We start from the raw sequence: 27030 nt of genomic DNA, 5'->3' as shown, positions 1-27030 counted from the left end.
GCACTCCTGTCTTCCACTGCCTCCCGCAGTTTGGTCAAACTCATGTTCGTAGCTTCGAGAACACTGTCCAACCATCTCATAAACTAACAAATAAATACTCATAAACTAACAATGAGTATTTAAAGGAGAAAGCAGGCTTGGGGGGGTTTATACTGAAACTTATATTCATTGAAGAAGATAAACCTGTTTGTTTTCTCCCTTCTGGGCAGCTATTAAAATTACCAAAGAGCCCTTCACAGCTAAAACTATTGGCCAACTTACAGAGTGAGTTTGAAGCAAGTAGGAGGATGCAAAATACTTCACAACCTACAAATGTTATTATATAAATTGGAGGTGGTAGGACAGTATCTGTGCCGTCAAGGACCACATTCCATTAGGAGTAAAGGGTGGGGTGTTGCTTACTAGTGGACCAAAGTCATTGGTGGGTTGAGTCACCCTTCTCTCCTTTTTCCTCTCTGCCCACAAGGTTGCCTGGAGAGGACAGGTTGCTCTTGCTAGATACCTGAAGGGATTGACCTCGGTCCCACCAGTGCACTCGGTAGTGCTATGGGAGAGGGCCTTCTTGGTGGCTGCTCCCAGACTATGGAAATCCCTAGAGAAGCTGGACAGGAGTTTTCATTTTCCTTATTTTGGCAGGTGAAGACTTTGTTGTTCCAAGTCTTTTGGGAACTGACTGCTTTTAATGGAAGAGCTGGTGCTGTGCTGTGCTGTTTTGTTTTGTCATTATTAGCATGGTTTTAATATATTCTATATATACATATAGTTTGAATTCTGTCAATCTTTAATTGGTTTTAAAATTATTTTCCCCTATGTTTTTAGTAGTTATTTTATCTGTAAGTTGCCCTGAAGTCCTGCCAGAGAAAAGGGAATATAAATAATAATAATAATAATAATAATAATAATAATTATTATTATTATTGTTATTATTGCTTGCCACAGGGAAGCGGTATGAGATTCTAGGAGTTCCAGGCACATACCCAGGGTTCGTATTTCTTTCACAATGAAGTACAGCAGATACTGTGGTGTATTTATGATATATGGTTTATTTATACATATATACAATCTGAATTTACAATGGAGGGATTCACAGCATTAACACTCCAAAAAGTCATTGCTTCTCCCAGTATTGAATTCAAACAGAAATCAATCACGGCTCTCTCTCTGGTTCCCAGATTGCAGCTTTTCTTCCAGTGTCTAGCTTCTGGAAATCTAACTACCAGCCGGTTGAGGGAGGGGGCCCCTCATTTGCCATCTAGCACGAAACCACTCCATTTAATAGTCTAGGTCAGAGCTTTCCAAACTGTGTTGCAACATGTTAGTGTGTCAGCTGCAGTGTGTAGGTGTGTTGTGTGAATGCTCCCCGTGCTCCTCCCAGGGCTAGAAAGGAGTACATTTAACGTTTGCTACTAAAACACAATTATTGTGTCGCGAAATGATGCATGTCTGTGTCACCAACATGAAAAGATTTGAAAGCTCTGGTCTAGGCTATCGCCTCACCATGAATTTGAATCCTTGCTCATATTTTAACACTTGCTGGATCCAGGGATTAGAACAGTCTTGGCCTATATAGCCTATTCCCTGTCCAAACTCCTAACAACATAAATTCAATGAAAGAGAAGGGTCCCACAAAAAAGCACCTTAACCGTTCAACATTGCCAGCATATGGTCTTCCAACTATTTGGGGCCTATGTCATTTGGGGCTTCAAACACTAACATGAGCACCTTGAATTGAACCTTGAATTGAAATGTCAATCAGTGCAGCTGTTTTAAAATGGAGTTATATAAGCTCTAAATGGGACGCTGGTCAGTAATCCAGTAGCTGCATTTTTGATCCACTGACATTTCTAAATGCTCTTCATTGCAACAAATAAACGCTCCTTTTCAGTGAAAACTGTGACCTAATTACTGTGGGCACCTCCAGAGTGATGGGCTTTTGCTGCAGGTGTATTCTGTAATTTTTTGTGGATACAATAATAGCACATTAGAGGTGGATTTATACAGAACCATACACATCCCATTCTACTTTATTAGCTGTTCTGTGATGCTTCCCCAATGTTACCGCATTATTACCACCTGGAAGGGGCTAAATGGCAACAAAAGTGGGGGGGGGGACAACACCCAGCAAAACATTTGTGGTATGAAAAGTTACGGGAAGGCAGCAGAAAGTTATGGGATGCGCACTGATGGGAAGTGAAGCAGTATGTCTGCCCCAAACCTTTTTGCATTGCAGGTGTAAATACTGTAGTATTGAAATTGCGATCATGTATAACCACCCCCTTCTGTCATGAACCCCCATGGTCATGGGTGCACAGTAAGAAGACCGTCTGGACTCTGGAAGGGCTGCATGTCTGCCTCCTCAAATGAGACCTAAATGCCAGTTGATTTCCCCACACTCCTGCCTGGTTGTTCGAGTCTCCGCACGTCTGTCGCCTTCCTGCCCTGCCCGAATTCAGACTGTAAGCTCAGTGGGGGCAGAGACTGGTCTCTGCAATGAACGTGCAATGAATGTACGTACGCTGGTGGCGCTGTACTTATGGGATTTCCGAGCGAAACTTACAGGCCGCCCTTTACTACAAAGAAAACGCCACGCAGTCAAGGGGGATTCTATCTGCACACATAAAGCACGCATCCACACGAATATGCACGCATAGATCTAGAGCAGCTTCAGGTACAGATCCCCAGGCCCGGCTTCTACGCACAACGCGCAGCCGCCTCTCTGGCTTGGGCGACTCCTCTCTCGCTCCCACCTGCTTCCCGGCCACTCCCGGCGAGCTCCTCCTCCGGCTTCCCCTCCCTGCAAACCCCACCCCAGAGGCCCGAGGCCCGCCTTTGCGCCGCTCGCTTTTCCTCAGGCGCCTTTTGGCTCTGCCGCCGCGCAGGCCGCCCGCCTGTCCCTGGTGGGGGCGGCCCGTTTCACCTGCTGCAGCAGCTCCCCTGGCAAGAGGAGGCGGGAAGCGGGTGGTGGTGGGTGGGCTTGGCCGGCCTGCTGCATCCAGCCGTGGGGTGGGGTGGCGACGACATCTGCCTTGCAGCAGCTGCCGCTGCCGCCGCCGCCACAGAGGTGGGAACCTGCTTTGGCTCGGAGGAGCATCAGCAGCGGCGGCGCCTCTTCGCGCTCACTCGCTTCTATCCCCCCCCCCCCGGCTTCCTCCTGCTGATCCTTCCGCACCTCGCTCACCCCTTTCCCCGCCACCCACCCTCCGCCGCCGCCGCCGTCCTCCTCGCCGGTAAATAATCGCTGTCTGGTTGCCCTGCTGAGCCCTCCCTCCGCCGTGCCTGCCTGCCAGCCTCGGCATCCCCCTCCCCTTCGCCTCCCGCCTGCATGGAGAGGGAGAATGGCGGAGAGAGAGAAAGGAGCCACGTCCCCGACCGGATCCTCCCCGTTCTTGGGGCTGCACCTCGTCTCGCCCCCCAGTTTCAGGTACCGGAGCTCCCCCCGCGCCCATCTCGACCGCCCTTTGCAACGGGAGATGCTTCGCCGCCAGGGAAGGTTGCGGGGGGGGGGGCAATAGGCACTGCTCTGCCCTAGCCTGCCACAGCACCACCCCTTGCCCACCGCCCTGCGTTTCAGTTTAAGGGCCCCTCAACACTCCCCCCCTCCTACCCCGATGCCCCTTCTCCCTCCCCTTCTGTATGGGGTGGTTGCCTAACGAGCGAGGCTCTCCTCATCCTCAGTTGTATCCGCCAGCTGTTTCATCCTAAGGATCTGGGTAAACAGATCCTATCCCCAGCACATAAGGTGAATTAGGTGGGGGGTGTTGAGTAGGTGGGGGAGATAATAGAGAAAAGGGGAGATCCTTTCCCATCTACCCCCCACTTCATGTCCATCCATAAAGAGGCAGCGGACAGAGATTTTTTTTGGGGGGGGGGCTTTATTTCTTGCTACTCAAGACTGTGACATGGCAAGCCGTGGACCAGCAGGTGGGTGCCAGTAGCGCATCTCCCTTCCACTGCTCCTTCTTCTGGAACAGGTGCCTATGGCTAGCGCATGACTCTTGGAAGAGGGAAAGGGAGCCAAGCTGCCTTTGGAACACCAGCCGCTCACGCAGAAAGGAGGACAAGGTGTTTTTTCCCCCAGCTGGGGAAAAGCCTGCTGGCTTCCTCTTTCCACTTCCCTGAATATGATTGATAATGGGATCTGCACAGATTCCTACCTCAGTAAGCTACAGATTGCACCATCTCCCTCTGGCACTGTCTCCTTCCCACAGCATGACACAACACACACTACCCACAATATACGCACAACCCCAACTAAAGCTTCTCACGCTGTTCCCTACCTACCATTTGCACAAATTTCCCTCACGCTGTTCCATATAAAGCTTCCCTACTCCTGAAAGATCAATACTTCCTTCCCATGCAAATCTCCTTAGAAAAAAAACGTTCTCTTAAATATGGACACCTACAAAACTGCCATTCTCCCACTGTATCAGAAGCACCAAACGCAGAAGGTTTGGGGAAGGTTTGTAGCTGGCTGATGAGAGGGTTTCGGTGCCTGTGAGACCATTTTGGGTTTAAATTGTGAGGTGGCTGAAAAGGCAACTGGGGAAACCTTGAACCACCTGTCTATGATTACGTAGACTGGTTATGATGCCTCCTTGGCATCTACAGCCCTGCTCTTGAAGGTGTTCATTGCAGCTAGGTAATTGGTCAGTTCCTCCATATTTGTTAATACAATTGTTTGTGTCTGGCTTCGCATTGGTGTTTTTAAAAAAGGATTTATGGGGCTGGGTTTCATTGCCGTTATGAGCTGGTTTCTAATAATTCGATCTATTTCCTGATTGGTATGCATTGCAGAGTAAAATGCTTTCTGAGCTGGAAGCCAAATTTTGTGATAAATTCTTCATGTTGCAAGATTTCATAGTGCCTTTTGACTCGGAACTGCTTGTGAGAAAATGTTTGATCAGGGGCTCATAATGGAGGGAAATGAACTCTGATGTAACTGTTTTAAGAGATGTTTTGGACACTGTAAAGTCAGGTTTTCTGTGTTACTTACAGATCCTGTTTTCTGCATAACTTTTGCATAGCATTTTATTGAAATGTTAGGGCTAGAAGGGACCAGAAAATTATAATGTTGTCCTTGGAACAGGATTCTTCATGTATAAACCATCCCCTCTCTTGTTGTAAGCAGCAAGAGGTAAGCAAGCTTCCTTCAAATTAAAATCATGCTTCTGACAGTAATGATGCTAGTGGATGAAGTATTAACAGCATAGGGATCTCATATTTCTTATTTATTACTTGGAGGTTTCCAAAGACAAGTATTTAAGGACAGCTTTTTACAAGTGGTCATAAACTTTGTCTTACGTATAGCTTTCCAAATGAAAAAAGGATGCTTTTGCATTCTAGTTCAGATCCAGTACTGGCAGAGCAACATCCACTGCCCCACAGGGTATCCAGTCCACGTGTGTCACTTAAAAAAAATAAAGAGGGGGGGCATCCAGATCTGCATAGGAAAGAGACAATCTTGAACACAATTTAGAGAAACAAAATGAGGAGGGAAAGGTCACAAATTGCCATAATGTCTTCACCAGGCTGAGCCTCAGACCTTTCATGAAGAACTAAACAGCAGCCCTGCTTGGATTAAGCCAAAGGTCCATCTAGTCTGGTGCCATAACTCTAACAGTGGCCAGCCATATATTTCTGGATTGACGAAGTACTTATTTTTATCTGTTGTGAAACGGATCAATTCCATTGGGTTAGCCTGAGTTCTGGAATTACAGTACATGAAAGGGAAAGGGGAAAAAACCCATATACCATATATCCCTTTCTGCACACCTCTCAGAACTTTATAAAGGTCACTCATGCCTTGCCCGCCCCGCCCCACAATGTTTGTGACAATTAAAAAGCCTAAATTAATTTTAGCCTTTCCCCATAGCTGAAGAAGTTCCAGCTCTTAAATAGTACCGGTAGCCACACTGGTTGTTTTTTTAAAAAGATATTGGGCTACTGACATTTGAATTTTCCAACACTTTCTGAATTAGCCTGAACTGACAGTTTGTCTTTTTAAAAAATACTGCTGAATATTATTTTTCAATGAGTTATTCAGCATGAACACGGAAAGGCATAATCTGTTCAAACCCCCTCATTGCTTTTATCACAGTGTGCATCACTTTGTACTTACTTAACACTGCATCTTACTTGTCATCTTACTGCCCAATCATCCAGTTTGGAGAGATTTCTTTGGGGCTACTTGAAGTCTGCTTGAATTTGCATCATCCCAAATAATTTTGGGTTTATCTGCAAACGTGACTGCCTTGATGTTCGCTCTGTCCTCTGCTTGTTTATAAATGAATTAAATAGCATTACAGCTCTTGAAGTAACCTCACTTCTTAATTCCCTCTATTTTTAAAGGCTACCTGAGTGTTCCTGTATTCAGCAAAGTCCAGATTTTTTAAAAAGATGATCCAAGCATATTTAAGCACCTTGAAGCTTCATTGACTTCTGTGGGACGGTTCAGCATGTGCTCTAATTTCCAGTTAAAATCAATGGAACTTCACAAAGTGCTTAACTGTGTAGCTCAGCCCTGCCCAGTAGTGAGCAAAAACAGGCAGATCCCTCAGAAACCTGCTGTGAGAATATTTGCAAAGCACTTTGAAGGCCAAGCTGCTTGCATCTGCTCTGAACTTGGTGGCACAGCTGCTTCGGGTCATTCTGAAGCACCCAGAGCACTTTGGAGATGAGTTGGCTGGGATCAGTTTCAGTTGTTGCAGCATGAGGGTGCAGACAGGACTTGCAGGGGTCTGGCCACCACAGGCCCTCTTGAGCCTTGTTTGTCATGTCTTACAAGATGGATGGGTCCAGCAGGCTGTTAATACCTTGCTCTGAGGGGGTGTAATGCTCGCTGCCCTGAAGGAGGTGACCTGGCCCTTAAGACGCCCTCCCAGGACCTAGAGGTTTTGGACAACTACTACGCTGTCACTGGCAAGGTGATGAAGGTGATGGTGGTGGCTGGCCAGCTTCAAATGTGCCTAAAGGAAAATGATTTTCTAGACCTATTTCACTCAAACTTCTAGCCTGACTTTGGCACTGAAATAGCTTGGGCCATCCTGATTGATGACTTACATTGGGAAAACGTAAGTCATTTTGCAGTCCTGTTGCAAAATGTAAATCAGGAATGTAGCCCTGTTGATCTTCCTTGATCTCTCAGCAGCTTTCAATATCATTGACTACTGTAGTATCATCCTGGAGGGGTTCTGCAGTTTAGAAGCTGCAGGCACCATTTTATGGCAGTTCCAGTGCTACTTGCAGAATTGCAACCAGAGAGTAGCATTAGGAGGCTTCTTGCTTGGCCCCTTTGCTTTGGGGCTGTAGGGATCTGCAGGGCTCCGTATGAAGCCACTGGGAGAAGCCTTCCAGGGATTTGGAGTATAGATTGACACCCAACTCTGTCATGTGAAAAAGGAGAGGCCGTTCAGTTGCTGGAGGCAGACCAATGAACTTTGGCAAAAGAAATGCAAGCAGGTTATATCTTATCATCTTATCTTATCATCTTATCTTATCTTATCTTATCTTATCTTATCTTATCATCTATATGAAATAGCTATATGAAAATGTAGAAGGTCCATGTTTGTTAAAGTCCACTTTTCTCCGAAACCACTTGACCGATTGCGTTCAAATTTGGCCACAACGTCACATGTGAATATGCGAGTGTTTGCATGCACTTAGATTGGACAGATGTCATACCTGTGACAGGTATAAACCTGAATTTCTCTTTTAAAAAACCATAGCGGCCTCCAGTGGACATCAAAGGAACAGACGTCATTGTGTAGCAATAGGGCCATAATCCCGCCCACAGCAATGTGTGGCTGGGTGCAGCTACTATTATATATGAATGAATGAATTCCAGTGACACATTGTGGAAAATATAAAGACCAACAACAACAAAATTATAAACAGGAAACTGGACAGGGATGCGGTTGGACCTTTGAATGACGTAGTCGCAGGTGTGCTGTAAGAATAAAAGAACATTTCAAGCTGAATTAATTCTTTGAATCTGTTAACACAGCTAAAGATGCAGGGCTGGTTATTGTGCCTGAAATAACTTTCTCAGGAGGTGAGTCTGGGGAACTGAAGCAAAATATGGGGATAAGAGATGAAGTTCAAGACCTCATTGACAAATTTAGAAAGAATAAATAAATCACCAGGTTCAGATGACATCCACCTGAGGGTTTTTGAAGAACTCAAATGTAAAACTGTTGCTATTGTGATAAAAATATGTAACCTGCTGGAAAAAGTTCAGAAGAGGACAACCAAATGATCAAAGAGGCTGGACTAATTCCTCAAAAACCTTTGAGGAAAGTTTACGTTTTCCTTTACTCATTTAGGAAAAAATGTGGGAATGATAAGAGGTGTGTAAAATTATGCATGGTGTATAGAAAGCGGCAGAGATTTTTTCTTCTTCTCTCTCGTAATGCTAGAACTTGATTCATCCAATGAACCTGAACACTGGAAGACTTGGGTGAGGCAGTGTATTCACACAGTGCATAGCTAAACTATGGTCTTCTCATTGTTGAAAAAGGTGTTGGACTAGATGGGTCTTTGATTTGATGTATCCATTCTCTTATGTTATTATGAGTTGTACTCTCGCTGAAGGCTCATCAGGGCCAGCCCACACTTGAGGCAAGCTGAGGCAATTGCCTCAGCCTGCAGGATACATAGGGGAAGCAGATCTGCCCTCCAATGAATGTGTTGCTCGCTGGATCTGCCGCCTCCTGGCCACCTCTACAGCAGCCTCTTGACAAATAGGAGGCGCTTCTTGTCTCCTCGTACCCCTTGATAGGAAATACTGGGGGCTGCCCTCTGGGGTCTCTTGGGTTCTGTATGCACCTGGGTGATTCAGAGAGGGCCCCTTCCATCCTCCCCTGGTGGAGGAGGTGCCATTTTGTGGCCGACTTCAGGTGGCAAAATGTATTGGGCCGGCCCTGAAGTTCATAGCTGTTAGCTCTCCTAAGCAGGTTGAGTTTGCAACAAAATGTGGCAGCATGGGGTGCTCCCATACATTATATTCCCACCCCCCATCCCAACAGTCATTCAGCATTTTGTTGCTGCTGAGCACACTCGGTTCTCATTCGACTGCTTTGAGTTTTCTTCTTAGAGTTCATTTTAAAGAGTTTTTTTTGTACTTCTGCAAACTCCTGGTTTTCGTAGGACGTCTATTTTCTCCCTCCTGTGTATAGATAGTGCTTTTTTGGCTTTGTAAGCAATGGTACTCACACCTGCATATTCCATTTACCTATCAATTTGTACTCTATAAATGTGTCCTAATTTAATTTTAAAGCCATCTAAGCTGCTAGCCAACTTGGCATCCTGCGGCAGTGAATTCCATAAGTTAGGCCTCTGTTGCATGAAGCGGTATTTTTCTGTCTGGAGTGTACAACTAATGAATTTAATTGGGTGAGACAGGGTTCTAGTATTATCAGTTAATGAAAAAAATCTTTCCTCCTCCACACCGTAAAATTTTATATCCTTCTAGCACATCCTTGCTTAGTAATTTCTTTTCTAATTTACATTATGATAAGGAAGTATATTTTCCCAGCATCAAAATATTGGTATTTGAGTGCCAGGGGAAAATGCAGCTTTCCTGAAACACGAATATTGGTTTTGAGGAAAGTCATCTGAATGTCTTGCCCATTCATATATCATGATATGGTGAGTTCCAAAGATCAGTGGTGATTGTTGAAATTATTTATTTTCAATTTGATGCTTATTAATGTCATCAGGTCTTTTCTACTTCTGGAATGGACCAAGATAATAAGCATCATATAAGTCTGATATTCTCATATACAGCTTTATGTCCTTTGTGTTCTGGTGGGCCTCGTTATCACCCAGTATGAATAGAAAAGCTTGCCTGGGAATGGACAGGGTGATTCTCATGCTTGATACTTAAATTTGGCATTCTTTAAACCTACTCCTAATGCAGTTGTAAAACCACCATTGGCTAGAGTACGCTCTCCAGTTTTTCTTTACTCTTACATTAACAGCAAATTTGGTCTTACATTAACAACATTATCACAGTACAACTGACATTCACATGTACTTTGTGATGTCATGTAGAAAGATACTAGTTCTCTGGTTGTATAATATACAGTGGTACCTTGGTTCTCAAACTTAATCCGTTCCAGAAGTCCGTTCCAAAACCAAGGCACGCTTTCCCATAGAAAGTACTGTAATGCAAAATGGATTAATTCGTTCCAGACTTTTAAAAACAACCCCTAAAACAGCAATTTAACATGAATTTTACTATCTAACGAGACCATTGATCCATAAAATGAAAGCAATAAACAATGTACCGCAGTCATACAGCCAGTCAATCAGTAGCTGAACTGGGTTCCACACAGTCACAAAAACGAAACAAAAAGCTGCAAAAACAAAACCACAAAATAAATAGCAAAAACAGACAGACAGCATAACACTCAAAACAGAAGTGTGGCACTAAAAACGAAAGTGTAACTCTCAAATTGGAAATGTAACACTCAAAATGGAAAAAAGTTCTCAAACCGGAACACTTACTTCCACATTTACAGCTGTTTGAGTACCAAGGCGTTAGATCTACCAGGATGTGTGGTGTTAGGATCCAGCAGATCTCTGACTCAACCAGTGAAGGTACCCAGCACTGACTCAGCTGGCCGATGTCACATCCTGACTCACTTGGGACCCAGCAGGGGGGCTTAGGTGGGATCCTAAGCCAGTTCAGCATAGTCATGTGACCTGGAAACATGGTGTAAGTTAAGCTGCCAGAAAAGTGGTGTCACCCAAACTCCAATTTTACAGGCTTGCTTTTTGTCTGCCAGGCTTTGTCCGGCTCAGCCAACAGCAGAAGTCCTCCTGAACGGAGTTTGGATCTGGCGTACTTCATGCCAGTTTAATTTAAAACAGCATGATTTATGCCGGCTTCCCATACTTAACAATTGCTCCCTAATTAGCTTGCCCAAGATCCTAGGTGGGGTGTCCATCATTCCCATTCTGTTCTCGTGCTCTTAAAAATAATATTCAAAGAATGGCTTCATTTTTACAAGATCCTTATTAGGAGTCTTGAGAAAGTAAAGTACCAGTTACATACCAGTGGCTGGAAACCTCAGGAGGGACGCATGCTGTTTTGCTTCCCATAGGTACCTGGTTGACTGCTGTATGAATAGGATGCTGGACTAGATAGGCAGATGATCCAGCAGGCTGTTTTTGTGTTCTTATGAGAGTCCCCCAAGGGCCAGCTAGAGAAGTCTGGAGGGCCACATTCAGGCCCTGGGGCTACCATTCCCCATCCCTGCTCCAAGGTCTGATTTTTGAGGTCTGGCTTCATATGGATGCTTGCAGCTCTGTAGTTGTTCCTTTGAACAACGGTGTAAGGTGAAAACAATCTGTTTCAATCTATCAGCATTTTCTAAAATGCCTTCAAGTTTTTAGGCTTTAAGCATCAATAAGGTGTGGGTTTCTCTCTGCTCTTTTGTGAAGATGGGTCTCTTTTCTAGCTCCAAAATTGCTTGCTGGGTTTGTTGGAAATTATTTCAATGTGGCTGAATTGTTGTGTTTTTTTTTTAACCTACTAACTGAGCAATTATAGCTGGCCCAGAAAATACAAATGCTGGAGAAGTGGCTCAGTTAACAGAACTGGCTAACTCAAGATTAGTAGTACTGTAGAGATCATCCTGGTCCCATGATAGTCTGGCGTTGAATTATTGTCCTAGATACAGCATTTGTCTCCTGGGCTCCTTGTGTGTTAATGTAAACAGCAGCATCCAAAAATGGAAGAACGACTATCAGGCCCAGGTCTCCCAATGTGGCGCTCCATTCAGGCATAATGATCCAGATAATAATAGATTTTGCTAGAACCGGGACTCAACAGTTAACAGGAAGAATTCAGGAGACTCTCTAAGATCTAGGTCAAATAGAAATAAGTTCCATTCGCCGAAATATGGGAATCCTCAGATCTGTGAGGATTAAGAGAAACTTTGCAGGCTGTGAAAGGGCATTCAAAGATCACCCTGTAAACAAAAGCAATTGAGTGCCCTGTGACACTCTAAAGACTTAACAACTTTATTGTGGCACAGGCGTTTGCTGGCCAGAACATACATCTGATGAAGCAGGTTTGCCTACAAAATCTCATCCTGCAAATTATTTAATCTCTCAGGTGCCCCAAGACTCCTACAGTGTTTCTCAAACTTGGGTCTCCAGCTGTTGTCAGACTACAACTCCCATCATCCCTGACCACTGGTCCTGCTAGCTAGGGATGATGGGAGTTGTAGTCCAACAGCAGATGGAGACCCAGGTTTGATAAACACTGCCCTTGGGTTTGTTGCAACAGGGTTAGCATGCTGCTTAAATGTTTTCCATTTTTTGAGACGTGCAGATCTGAAATACCTGAGAATTGTGCCACTGAGGGATTCAGCCCCATTAGTCAACTATCCATATATGCTGAGCTGCACTTCAGCATCTGTGAGCAAAGGGGGCTGCCCTTTTCTCAGGGTTTCTGTTGTTCTAGGCTGTAAAGCAAGCAGAAATTGCTGTCAGCCCTTTTTACAATGACCTAGTTTCAGTTCACTCCATGCTCCCATCACAAGGTGAAGCCTGAGCAACTGTGCTTTGATGTTAAGTGGCATCTAAGCAGAGGTGACACATGTGCAATGGTGCAAGTCTGATCTGACTAGGACTTGGAGAACAAAAAGTTGTTTGGGTACAGGATGGAGTTTGCCTTTCTTGAAGGTGAATTTTCCTCCTTGCTGCCTTTTTGTTCATGGGGCACTGCATTTCTCTACTGACCTTTGAAGACTTCATGGCCCATAATAATTTGATGACTGGCTGAAAAATAAAATAGGCCTTCATCTAACGCATGCACCTCCTTCTTTTCTGTGGGGACTTACCCAGAGCCCACTGAGTGGGGAGTCAATTCCTTTCAGTCTACAAACCATTGTTCAGCATTTGAACTCTTGACTACAAGGGGGTCCCACAGCTATGGCTTCCTCCATCTGAATCATGGTTAGCATAGCCCTTGGAACATGCACCATCTCAACTGACCTTCCTTAGGTTGTAAAGAATCCTGAAATGAGAAAGAAAAGTCTTTGCTTGGTGCCAAAAAATGGTAAAAGCAGGCCCCAGGCAGGCTTCCCTGGATAAAGCGTTAGTCTTTGGCACAAGTTGAATCTTTGGCTGTGTCTTATCTTAGTGCTGTTCAAAATAACTTATCTCCAGATAAGTAACAGAGCATGTGTGACTTGGAACCTGATAAGAGACACAACATGCCTCATTTCCTTCGCAATTAATCTCTGCAGTTGACTGCTGTCACAAGTTCAGACAAATATTATTTTAAAACATAAAATATGACAATACAGTAGGCCTGCATGGCATCACACGATGCAGGCTAGAACTTTTGCCATTATTCTCAGCCTGCATAGTTCTTTTCTCGTGGTATATATTTAAACAGAATTTTGAAATTCAACTAGTTGTCCTGGATTAAAACAGCATCTCCTGGTGGGTGCAGTTCTCTGATACTACCAGTCACACAGGAAGTTGCCTCCTGCTAGGTGAGATTATTTGTCCACGTAACCCATTTTTACTACTCTGACTTGCAGTAACCTTCGCGTCTCATTAGATATATTTCCTGACATCTGTTAGCTAAATGATCCTTTTAACTGAAGATGTCTGGGATTGAATCTGGTACCTTCTGCATGCAGAGCACATGCTCTCTCGCTGAGCTATGGTCCATGCCCTGAGTTGATATTTGCAACACCAGAAATGAACTGGAAAGGTCCAGAAAACAGGAGAGGATCAGGTGGCTTGGGAACCTGTCTCTTTCCTGTAGTTGCGCATTAATGTCCAGGCAGACATTCCTTATTTTTTTTATAGTACATAATATTGGAAATACTGTGATTCTGAATCCGAATAGGAATGTGGGACGTCTATCAAATTCCAGAACAGTTCCTGCACTGCATGATTCAAAATCTTTTTTTCAGTCTTGCCCCTAGTTTGGGGTACAGTCACATTAACAATCTTCCAAATCTATCTTTGCAGCACGTCTCTATTCTTGCAATGCTCCCACTTTCATTTCTGGAAGAGAGACAGTAAAACCTTTCTCTCTTCCCGTCCCTCCCTGGAAATATGTATCCTGCTAATATAGATATGCAGGAAGGAGAAAGGGAATTATATACAGTACATCACGGTGCAATTAACACCCCTGCAGCTAGGCAAATGAACAGAGGTCAGGAATTCTGGAAGGTTTAATGCAATGAAACCAGTACAGCATATTGAAGCCAGAAAATAAATAATGTTTCTAAGCATCTGAATTTGTCATCCTCCTTTGGTGGACAAGGTGACAGCTGGAGATGGGACATTGAATGGGATAGCTCAGTGCTAAGGAGAACTTCCTCAAGAAAGAGACTTGACTGGAGGGACCTGCCTGCATATTGTGTGTCTACCTGGTTTATGAAAGCATTTTTTTCCAGTTCACTAATACAAGTAAAAAGCTAAAACGCAAGATTCCTGTTACTTGCCTGAAGTGCAGGAATAGACCTCAAAATCTTACAGGGTGAGCTTTTGCATCCCTGAGGGGTTGTGTCCGGAGAACTACAAACATTAGAGCAGTTTGTATCAGACCATAGTCTGAAATGAAAATGAAATCAAAATGTCAGCTCTTCGGGACAATTTGTGTTCATTGAGCACACCTGCATACTTTTACCTAGGAGGTCTCATAAGCATGGTCGCATGAGTAGCCACTAGGTTTCACTACTATTCCCGAAAGGATTTGAATTCAGAACTCCTGAAACAAAAATAGAAACAAAACATCAAGTGGTAATGTGCTCATGTGAACAAGCCGTTACAGATCTAATACCAAAAGCCAGAGCTCCTATATCAACTGGCACCACCTCTGTTAAAACACTTTTCATCGGAGGCCATTCACCTGCGAATCATTGAGTGATGAAGTCATTTAATAATGAGATATTGAGCAGTCAGCATGCTTGTACAGCCTCTATTCTCTCATACTCTAACTCAGGAAGATACGCTGATCCAGCACCTCCTTCTTCAGTGAGGAATGTGTGAACTACTTTTAAATACGGCACACCAAAATGGCTAATAAAAGTAAGAAGGCGGAATATTTCAAGGAGAAAGTAAAACAATTATGAATGGCTATAAGCTGTCCATCAGATTCAGTTGAGCAGTCAGAAAAGCAAGATATCTAACAACTTAAACCTGATTCTGGAATATGTGCTATGCATCGTGTGTTGCAGCAAATAATGTGTTTTAAAGCAGAGCAGGTAAAATTAATGGATATATATGTAATAGCAGAAATTCAAGGCTGTAGGGGCAGGGTACAGTACAGATCCTGCAGGTTAGAAGCACATTGGACTACAACCACAGAGAAGACAGACAAGGTCTGCTTTGCTTATTATAGAGGTTGGCCAAATCTAGGGTTGCCATATTTCAAACAGTGAAAGGTTGTTGAGCTAAATCACTTTAAAAATGCCATTTTTGAGCTATTTTTATGGGGAAATGGCACTGCCCACGTGGGTTGCCATATGTCTGGATTTTCCTGGACTTTGGCCCGATTTCCACCCAGACACTGCTGCTGACTGCAATATTATTCATAATATTGGATTTGGGAGGGTTGCCATACGTCCAAATTCCCCCGGAGATATACGGAATATCTCCGGGGGAATTTGGACGTATGGCAACCCTCCCAAATCCAATATTATGAATAATTCTTCCTCTTTCTCTCCCATACTTCCTGAAACACCTTGGTGTTGGTGGTGAGTCAATTGATGGAAAGAAATGGAGAGGGGGAACATCTCTAATGCCCCAATCTGTAGGGCTGCATTTAAACCCAGCATGGCTTCTGACTACAATTCTATGAATCAAGCCAATGGCCCATCTATAGTCCAGCAGCATCCTGCTTTCACAGTGGCCTGTGGAAATCCTGCAAGCAGGACATGTGTGCAACATCAGCCTGCCCACCTGTGACTCCCAGCAGCTGGCATCCAGAAGCATGCTGCATGTTTACTTGGAAGCAAGTCCTACTGTACTCAAGGGGCTGACTCCCAGGCAACTGTGCATAGGATCACAGTCAGAGCGTCACCTCTTAAAAAATAATTCTCCTTGCTCCACTCCAAATAACTGGGCAATTTCAGAAGTAGCCTCTGAAGCCAAGACTATTTGGATTACAATCCATCCCTCCTTTTTCTTCACCATCGGAAGTGGCAGTAGTTGACAATATGGCAGGCTGGATGTATATGTGCAAACATTGGTGTGTGCTTGTTTCTGAGATGCTAGCTCAGTTAAAAAGCCAAGCTTGTCCACTCAAGACCTGATTTCTGTGTTTTTTGTTTGGGAATATAGTACTACATCAATACGGGGAAAAGTAAGCTTCCTACAGCTGGTAGCCTGGCTCACTTGCTTAAGACACCTAGTTTAGTTGTATTTTTTTTGTTCAGCCAGCACCTCTGGCTTGGTGCACTCTGTTGTCTGCTTCTTCCATGTCTCCTACCACCCTTCTTCATTCTGAAATGTTACAATATTGTTAACTACAAGTATTCTAACTTGACTGCATTCTGCAAATTGAATAAATTGCTAAAATAGGCATAACTGAGCCTGCATGCTCTACATGGCCTCCTTTGGTGTAAGATTCAAATGCATGCAGTGGCTGAGCCAAACATCTGTGAACTTAAAATATATGGCTTTGCCAGTCAAGTGTTTGTTAAATGACTGGTTTTGCCAGTGGGGGACTTAGGTTGTTGAGGCATTGGATAAGTTCGCCTGCTGAGTGAGGTGTGATAGGATAGTTCTGATTGATCCCTGTGAGAACTAGATGGAACATGGGTCTGATCCAGGTGCTTTTATGTACAGTACTCAAAGAGGGCCTTTTCAGTAGTGGCACCCTGTTTGTACAATGCTATTCCCAAGATGCCTGCTTTGTACCTACCTTGAGGTCCCCTCAGTGCCTTTTTATTCTGCAAGTTATAGTTTAATTTATTTATTTTTAACTTTCAGTAATTTAAAATTCTTTGTGGTTTTTAGATATTTTCCGAAATATTGAAGGGCTGTTTCAATATCATTTGTGCTGTTGGGAGCCCTGCTGTTTTGGTTTTAATACTACCTGCTGAGTTTTTATGCTGCATTGTATATTTTGCTTTCGTCAATAGCAATAAATAATAATGCGTTCAATGTTGTCACCTTGGATCAGAGGCTCACCCTACTTCCAGCAAGGCACTTGAAGCTTGGAAGTTGCTGCTGCTGCTGCTGCTGCTAAAATGCAGAGCCACTAGCAACAAGCCTGAAGGTAATGAGCTGATTTTTCCAACCCACGGGAGCTCATGCATTTGCAGGAGGGGCCTTCCTGGCTGCTTGTTGCTCACGCAACATGCAGGCTTCGGCTACGGAAAGGGTCTGTGTATCCCCGGAGACTTCTAATAGCTTTTCCTGAGCCTGTGTGAATCCCCATAGGAACTAAAGAAGCGGAGGAAGGAGTGGTTAGTTTTTCAGCCGTTGAGCACCATGGACAGGGATTTAATTTAGAAAATACTGTGGCAGAATGGAGAGAGAATTAGCATGCTAATCTGCTTGTGATGATATTAATTTTAGACAAAGACTGTTTCAATGCCTGCAGTTAGCCCGAATAATAATAATAATAATAATAATAATAATAATAATAATAATAATAAGAAAACAGCCCATGGAATTCTAAGCATCACCCACAACCTCTTGGGCAAGCACAGGAAGGAAAGAGCCCACTCCAGTGTAATAAATAGCTGCATGCATACAACACCGTCTTGGTGAGTGAGGATGCCGCTGACAATGTCTGCAAATGCATTGTCACAATCAATAATGAGGAGAAAATAGGGTGAATGAACACAGAGCTAAACTGAGGAAGCAGAAGCAAGGAGAGAAGGGAAGGCAATGATCAATGTTTCCTTATGAAAGCAATGGGGCCCTGTTGAGACTGCATGGGTAGCAGTGGCACAGTGACATGGGGAAGGGGATTGTGTCCCTAACAGAAGGGCTCTCCCTGCATGTGCTTGAGTAGAACCACATAATGGAGTTCAGTAATGTGCTCTAGTCACAGGCCATTGCAGGTCCATATGGATCATCCCTGTGTAACATCTGCTAGGGTTGGTTTCTGTCTCCCCTGCTTTAGCTGTTGCCCAAATGCCGGTGTACCTTCCTATATAATGGCAGTTTCAAGTTATTGATTGTAGTGCATACTTAGCAATGGAGAGAAGCCGTTACTATTTTATCCAATGCCCAGCCAGCTCAGATTTCATGAAATGGCAGCAGCTAAGAATATTATCCTGGCCCCAGACTGTTAGGTTTGGGAATCTACGCTGCTTGACCTAATCCAGGTTCAGAAAGGATGACAAGGCACACCTTCAGTTGTGGATCAAAATCAGGTGCTTGGGATTGTGGTCGTCTGAGTGTTTGTGTCAATCCCAAATGCAGGCTTAGTGCATAACCTTTTTGTAAAGCGCAGGGATTTCTCAATTGCTCTGGCTGCAACTGGCATGATGGAGATAGCTATCCCATTCTGCCTCATTCAAGAGCCTGGCATCTTCCTCTGAGCAACCTGAGCTTGGGCTGCTGTCAGAGAAAGGATATTGAGCTAGATGGTCCATGGACCTAATTCAGTTTGGCAGCCCCAATGGGGGGAAAAACAAGGCTGAAAACGAAAGGCAGTCAGGAAAGAGAAAAAGGTGATGTAGCAAAAATGGTAAGAAGGAAGCAGCACAGGACAGCGTGCGCCAGGTTCTGTGAAAGCAAATAAAATGACAGAGGTGGGGGTGGAGGCAAATAAAAATCAAAGAGAGATAAAATGTTGAACAAATGCATTTTGGTTATGTGGAGCTCAAGTAATTAAAATGGTATTAACATTAACAACAAATGCAATGACGTTAAAGGCAGTGGCCATTAAAATTGAATTTCTCATCTCCCTCTCTTGTAAAATCATGGGGGTTGCATTTTGGGGACACAGCAGTACGCATCATGCTTCTATGAGCTGGCAGTCCTTTGTCTAACTCATTTGGAGGAACATTATGATAGCCCAGCGACTGTTCTCCTTGTGTAATGTTAGCATGAAGTACCTGGACTGATGCTTGGGGGTTCTCTCTGTGCCTCTAGGATTGCTTTCCCCCAGTTGTCGCCCTGCAGATGCCATTGAACTACAAGTTCCCTAATCCTTGACTGTTGGCTACACTGGCCAGGAGTGATGGGAGTTGCAGTCCAAAATATCTGGAAGGCCTGAGCCTGGGGAAGGCTGCTCTCTAGAGGCTTTGCTGTGGTGGTGTTTTAAAAGCATAATGCTCCTTACAGCCTGATCCTCGGAGTGCTGTGTTGCTGGAAGTCCCAGTGAAGTGAATGAGGCAGTTATGTACCTTTATAAAGTATTTTGGAAGAGCAGACTGTCTGTCTTCTGGGCCAGCTCCTTAATGGGGTGGCTCCAGCTGGCTTCTGTGGTTTAAATTAAGCTCCAGACAGAATCCCTTGATGAACATGCAGTTGCTGCTGTTGACCTAACTCCCTCTCCGCAAACGTTCTTAAAAGCTTTCAATCCACATGGGTTTTGGAATTGTCCCTAGCAGAGATCCCTGGGCAACTGGCATAGCAGCCTCTGTGTGCCTGAGAGCCAATCTGGATGTGAAGGGTAGCTCAGGGAGCTCTAGGGTTAAGTGCTTTGCACCTGCTGTTCTGCTCTCTTCTCCATGTCATTCAAAATAGACTTGGTGCTCCTCTCATATATATTCTTCCAGCCCAGACCAAGGGGGATGTGTGAGCCCCTAATGTCAAGTTCGCTTGTTTATCACCCCCCCCCCCAGCAAGTGATAGAGATGGTGACATTCTTTCAGATGCAGTGGAGCAACTGGAAGTGTGCAGTGCGCACGTTTTGCTCTCCATCCCTTCCACTTCGGAAGCTGCTCCGTGTCCCCCCTCCTAGTAATATGGCTAATAGTGCTTCACCGCCCTTGAGGGTGATGGTGGTAAACACTATAATAAAGACTGGGAATCACTTAAGACTGTGATAAAGGACCCTTCACACAAATTGACTGCCACATGGAGGCCATTTGAAATGGTGCCTGCATGGCAACTGCTCCAGGGAGCAAGCTGTTTCGGGACAGTGGCTCACCAATGCCAGTGGACTGCAGGACTGCCGAAAAAGGGCAGCACCTGGTCCAAAGCCAGCAGGAGGTTTAGACCCTGAGGTCCCATTTTAAAATTAAATGCAGTAAGTCTGCAGCTTTCACGCATTTAACTTGTGTACATTCAGCTTTATGTGTGTGGCAAAAATGAAAATGAAAATAAATGGAAAGGGGGCGGGGCTCTGGGGGGGGGGAATGACTTGGGCAATCGTACCCGCCATTGAACGCAATGTATTTTGGCTATACACTATTTGGGCTTTAGGCGCTATCCCCAGAACATAAGTTGAGTGTATGGTACATGAGGGATGGGGAACCTGTAGCTCTCCAGAAGTTGAAAGACTCCAAGTCCTATCAGCCTCAGCCACCATGGTCAATAATCAGAGATGATTGAAATTGTAGTTCAGCGACATTGGGCAGCCACAGGTCCCCATTGCTGCAGTGCACAATAGCCTTGCTTTCCCACCAGAGTAAACACTGGCCTGTTTACTCCCACCCAGGTGAGTTAACAAGGGGATGTAGCTGAACAACCCTGGGGTTACTTACTTTGGTAAGTAATGATCTCCAAACCTTGGTGGTATGTATAAGCAAGCTCGGCCTCTGCCTTGTGCTATCCATTTTAGATTCCTTCTGTATTCCTCTCCCTGAATAATGGAGATGGCTGGGTCGTCCTTTGGCACTTGGGGACTCTGGTCCCATGCAGCCCTGTTGGGGCAGAAGCATTGCAAGGTCAAGGGGAAGGATGGCTTGGCAGAGCTTAGCGCCACTGATGTGGTAACTCGATTCCCCACTTTTCCCCTTGACTGCAGCTGATGGGGAGGGGGGAGCAGAGATGCGACTTGATCAGAAGCCTGCCTGGCTGAGGGAAGCAGCAGACCAGGCAGAGTGCAGGGCTTGGCACCATCTCAGCCCAGAGGGTTATTTCCCCCCACCCACCCCAGACAGCTGAGTCCATTTATTTTTAATGAGCTCCCTTAGAATGCGCAGTGAGAAGGAGAGAGCGGCGAGAGCGGCAGAGTCTCCCCAGCCAGGACAGGCAGAGGGGACGGCACATACACAGCTCTCCTTTTTCTCAAGGGGGGGGGAGGCCTCCCTTCAACTGCGGCCGCTGCTCCTCTCCCCCTGAGGCGGGGATCCTCTTAAATGAAGTTTGAACTTAAAATGCAGTCGAGCACAGAGGAGGAGGAGAGCTGGCTTGAGGATCAGTGGGAGAAATGGTATGTCTTGGGGCAGGAGGGGGCCTATGGGGTGGGGGGAACAGAGACGGTCTCGTGCACCTGTACAGCGTTTTTACATTTTTTTAAAAAAGCAGTTCTGCTTGGCTTTTTACTAGCCCATTTATTTAACCGGTGAAGTCTTTCTTGCTAAAAAAACCCTGTGTGAGCAGGGTGTCTGCATAGCAGCTGTGGCCTCTGTGTGCAGACTTGGTTGCAAACTTTTATCTGCTGCGAAATGGGATTGAAAGGCAGTCGGGGTAGGGCAAGGAAACCAGACCATTTGGGTAGAGCTCTGCTAGTATCTCTCTGGCATGGCTGGCTTTGAGCCCAAATGGGACTCCTTAGTCCCAAATGGGACTCCTTAGTTGCCAAAAGGAAAATATTGCTCTGTCAAAAGAGCAATTCTTTCTTGGTGCTAAGAAGCCGTCTGCAGGAGACCTTTGCTGTGGGGGAGGTCAGGATCATGTAGACATTGTGGTGAATAAGTGATGAGGGGAGGGCAGGGAGTAGATCTCTCAGCACCCTGGCATGAGCCTGTAAGTTGGCACTTGCTGTCACTAATCTATCAAACTCTTTCTGCACACACCAGAACTGAATATGCGGGGCTTGCTGCAGGGAACCCCCCCCCCCCGGTCCATCATACAATTAGTGCTGTCTTCAGTTCCACTTTCAGTGAGAAAGTATGGCAGTCCCTTTATGTCAGACAGGAGCAGATTCAATACTGCTGTTAGCTGGGAGTTACAAACCAAAGGCTTTGCAGGGCTCTTCTGAGTAGGTATAGGTAATTGGAAAAAATGCTCCTGCCGGGCTATTGTGGTAATTGCCCATTCGTTAGCCTCCCAGTGACAGGGACAGATATTTGCGTGCAATAGAACAAGTATTAACAGAAGAGATTTCCTGACCCTGTGACCTCTCTGGAACAGGAGAGGGAATCAATCAATGCTTTGGCAGCCCATCATATAGACTCTCCATCCCTTTCCTAATATTCCTCTCTTCCTTCTTCCCTTGCTGTGTGCAGCCCCTCAGAGATGTAAAGGTTTCACATCGAATGCCCCACCCCCTTGTTAATCCAGATGGGCATTCTATTACAGCCCTTCCCTAACTCAAGCTGCATGCAACTTTCTCTGTAGCTCTGGAAATCCCTGGTCCCAATATCACTGTGCCAATGCAGAGGAGAACAGAAGACAAGGCACCAAGTTCCTTGATGGGTATCTTTTGCTTTCTTTGCAGTGTAAAGTACATGCCAGAGAGTTGCAGTTCAAAATGGTATAATTAATAATAATAATAATAATAATAATAATAATAATAATAATAATTTATTATTTATACCCCACCCATCTGGATGGTAACCTCTTACATGTGCTATGCCTCCCAGTGTGACTGGTAATGCCCAGTGGGGAGAGGAGGAGGAAGAGGAGAAAGAGGAGGGAAGTTTCCTCCCTCCGTGAGTAATAAAGCTAAGCGAAGGATTCAGCTGGGAGCTGCTGTGAGAGCGATGGCTTCTCTGCTGAACCCTGCTCTGTGCAGCAGGCTGCACTTCAACCAGCAACAAATTTCTCTGTGCAAAGACTTGCCCTTGGCAAAATGTCCCCAAATGTTCCCTGTTGTTCTCCTGTGAATTGATCTCAAGCAAAAGCCATTGGCTGCATATTGGAGGGGCTGCAGAAAGCACTTTGGCACGGTTTCAAAGGAAGGAATTAGAATCTATATTGATAAGATGCATTGAGATGATCTGGATGATTCATTATTTCCTTTCTTGATGTCCCCCTTACTGCCTTTTTCTTACCTCCACGGGGAGCAGATAGGCTGACGTGCCTCCTCTGGTTCTTAAGGCTAAATGCAGTCTCTTTTCTAGAGGATATTGTCAGTGTTGGAGAAGGGCATTTCCTCTTCTATGGGGAAATGACACCTGAGGGTGTGTGTGTGGGGGGGGGAGAACATAAAAGGCTCTTTCTGCGTCTTGTTAGGTCCCTGGATATTAGGGAGCAACTGAGGTTTTTCATTTGGAGGAAGCTGATTGGGCAAAGGCCAGCAGTAAATTACTAGATATTGTTTGTGTTACAGTTTTGTTTTAGAGTTGATTTATAAAACTATTGGATTGAATTTTTGTGTGTTTTATACTTTGATATCTGTGCTGTAAACTGCTTTGGAACACAACTGATGAAGGGCAGTTTAGAAATTAATTAAATAAATGCACATCAAAGGAGGTTGTATTAAAGAAAGGAGAGTCCTATTGTTGCCCAGTGTTCTTGGTAGGTTTTCTCACTCTTTCTATCTGAACTACCTGGAAGCCTGGACAGCTCATATAAAATACCAAGGTGGTGTACAACAATATAAACAGGTACAATAAAACATAAGATGCCACAAAACAATACAAAATAACTGGCTCATCTTGGAAAAAAATTACGCAACTGAATAGACTTGTTAGCACGAAAGTGTGAAGAGTTATAAACTGAACCTTCTTTAGTCAAAAGCCTGCTTTTCTCATGCTCTGTCCGCACTTCTTAGTTTCCTTTTCATATTGATGGTTTCTTTATGATGAGACGTACATATGGCGCTAGGTATCTCCGCTACACAATTGGGTTGATTCTGCAGATGTCCTTGAATAATTCAGGCCAGACAGAGCATTTGGGTTGAATCCTGACAGTTCTAGGATCCTAACATTTTAAGACCAAGTTCAGCCTAAAAAAGGAGTTGACAGCGAGCTAGAAAGGTGACCACTGGTTATGCCAGATGTTGTAGTGTTCAGTATTATGTTGACAAGGTTAATTTTTCACTATTAAAATGCTGTTTTGAAATATCTGGCCTCTTCTTCTGTTTTCATAATGCGTATTTTCTGAAGAAGTCAAAACATTCGGAGTTGGGAAAGAGGTTAGATGAGGGATGAGAACTCTTAAGTTGCTTACAGATTGTAACTATCTTGCTGGAGTGATTCAAATTTAGGTTTGTGCAGTTAAAGTGGTTTTACCTAGGAATTGTGAGATAGCAATTAATTGACAGGAACCTCTGTGCAAACAGTTTAGGGAAGCTTTTAATCTTTAAGAAATTAGTGTATTCTAATATTTCTGTTGGAATCCGCCCAGAGTGGCTGGGGAAACCCAGCCAGATGGGCGGGGTATAAATATTATTATTATTATTATTATTATTATTATTATTATTATTATTATTATTTTGAATTATGGTGCTGGTGGAGGTTCTTGACAGTCCCATGGACTGCAAGAAGATAAAACCTATCAATTCTGAAGGAGATCAGCCCTGAGTGCCCATTGGAAGGACAGATCGTGAAGCTGAGGCTCCAATACTTTGGCCACCTCATGAGAAGAGAAGACTCCATGGAAAAGACCCTGATGTTGGGAAAGATTGAGGGCCCTAGGAGAAGGGGACGACAGAGGATGAGATGGTTGGACAGTGTTCTCGAAGCTACGAACATGAGTTTGACCAAACTGCGGGAGGCAGTGCAAGACAGGAGTGCCTGGCGTGCTATGGTCCATGGGCTCACGAAGAGTCGGACACGACTAAATGACTAAACAACAACAACAACAACAACAACAACAACTATTATTATTATTATTATTCAGGATTAATGTTTAATAATTAGCCATGGGGGAATGTGAGTATAAGGTCTGTTGGCTAATTTGGCTAAAATCTATGCAAAATGGTAAGGAAAATGAAATTGAGCGAAATTGTTTATCAGTGGGGACTTCAGCATTAGAGGTTAAAAGTAGAGCCCTCCCAATCAAAAGAAGCATTATTAAAGACAACCAAACCATCTCAACAGGTTGAGTTTTTGCATCCTGACCTCCTGCTCTGCCTTATGAAACTGAGCAGCCAGAACCCACAGTGCCACTCTGGGTGACAGTGCATCACCAAAAAGAAAAAGAAAGAACAGATTTGCATTTATAGATGCAAATTCAGAAATCATTGAAATAATTTAATCAGAAAAACATCTCAGCATAGAGTAGGGAGACAGTGCCCTGTGAACCTGCTCTGTCTTTCTCCTAGGCAGTCTTTCAAACAGGACATTTCCAAATAGAGGACTGTCCTTTGCAAAGTAGGACACTTGGCCACCCTGCTGTCACCTGGGAGGAAACAAATTATCGTTCATCTTTATTGTTTAAATTGGTCTTTTGAAGGAGGGGGATATTGGGTGGGGCAAGCAAGACGCTGACTTTGCAGCTTGCTGTGTATTGTATGTTTTCACATGAGCATGTTTTAAGGGACTGTTTGCCAGTGAAATTTGGCAATGAAAAAATTTGGATCTCAAGGTGGCTTGGATGTTGCAGTGATTGACAGAAAAAATGGAGATGTGGTACCGAAAGAAATAAGCCAAAAAGCAGGGGCGGGAGTGATGCAAAGCCTCACAAAGATGCTTAAATGTGTTATAAAAGCCATACAAATATAGTATGCCTAGTATGTTTTGCTGCCTTCAGGGGCAGAAGCTTTAAGCCACAGGTGTGCAATGTAGGGAATGCTTGCAGCTCCCAACAGTACCTGAAACTGCCTAATTCTTCCACCCTCTTAGAGTTTCTTCTATCCCCATTGTTTCCTCTTCCCCCCCCCCCACTGGTTTTTAAAATTATTCCCCCCTCTTCCTTCATAGTTTCAGAGGAACTGATTTTAAAAATGGTAGATTTCTGCTACATATATGTATATTGCACATTAAAGTCAGGAATTACTTTCCCTTGTTTTCCAGAACAGTAGCAGTATTGGTCGTGAATGTATTAAAAATACCCTTTGTATTTAAGAATGACCCCATTAAACTCAAGGGGATTTACTTTTATTCTGAGTCAACCTGCATAGATCTGAGGATTATTATCTGAGTAGCCATAATACAAATCGAAAGCACAGCAGTCATATTTTCTTACATTTATATCCTCTTATTCCATCATGGAACCTAAGGCAACATACATATGATTTCCTGGAGGTCTCCCAATCCAGGCACTGACCAGACCTAGTCCTGCTTAACTTCAGTGAGATGATGACCTCAAGTGCCTTCAGACCATACTCTGAGACCATTCTCAAACACTTTAATCTCTGGCCCATCATTGGCTTTGGCTTCCATAACTGCCAACATGCAGCCCCTGAGAGAATTTTTTCCCTCTTGACAGGGCGGGGCGGGGGGAGTTTGTCCCCCTGTGGTTTTAAGTGAACTATATCAATGAGATATTTTTGCCCCTAAAGAAAACAACACAGCAAAGCACATTGGGTAGAATTATCATCATAATCATCATCATCATACCTCGCCCATCTGGCTAGGTTTTCCCGGCCACTCTGGGCGGCTTACAACATATCTAAAAACGTAATTAAAACATCAGTCCTTAAAAACCTCCCTAAATAGGGCTGCCTTTGGATGTCTTCTAAAAGTCAGATAGTAGTTTATTACCTTGACATCTGAAGGGAGGGCATTCCACAAGGAGGGCACTGCCACTGAGAAGGCCCTCTGCCTGGTTCCCTGTAACTTCACTTTGAATTGTGCTTGGAAACGTACTGGGGCCAAATGGTCTGCATCCTCCAGGCGTGCCTAGAGTTGTTCAGCGACCACCAGCTCAATCACCTTGCCCAAGAATGGAAAATTTGGGACTGGGCGATAGTTGGCCGTATTGTTTGGGTCCAAAGATGGCTTTTAAGAAGCGGTTTAATAACCACCTCTTTCAGCGGGTCTGCGAAGGCTCCCTCACAGAGGGAAGCATTCACCAGCCCACGGAGCCCAT

At 44.4% G+C, this 27030-nt stretch overlaps 1 protein-coding gene across 2 annotated transcripts in view; it reads left to right on the top strand.

Moving 5' to 3' along the window:
• The first annotated feature begins 2854 nt into the window (after positions 1-2854).
• Positions 2855-27030, top strand: part of MAPK8IP1 (mitogen-activated protein kinase 8 interacting protein 1) — a 61584-nt gene continuing 37408 nt past the window's right edge. For both annotated transcript variants that reach the window (XM_035115727.2, XM_035115700.2), the window contains exon 1: positions 2855-3421. In XM_035115727.2, the coding sequence (XP_034971618.1) occupies positions 3323-3421 (99 nt within the window). In that variant the 5' untranslated portion in view covers positions 2855-3322. The remainder of the gene's footprint in view (positions 3422-27030) is intronic.

The sequence above is a fragment of the Zootoca vivipara genome, chromosome 1 (genome assembly GCF_963506605.1).
Source record: "Zootoca vivipara chromosome 1, rZooViv1.1, whole genome shotgun sequence".
NCBI lineage: Eukaryota > Metazoa > Chordata > Lepidosauria > Squamata > Lacertidae > Zootoca > Zootoca vivipara.
Note: the sequence above shows the minus strand (reverse complement) of the source record. Positions and strands in the feature narration are given on the sequence as shown.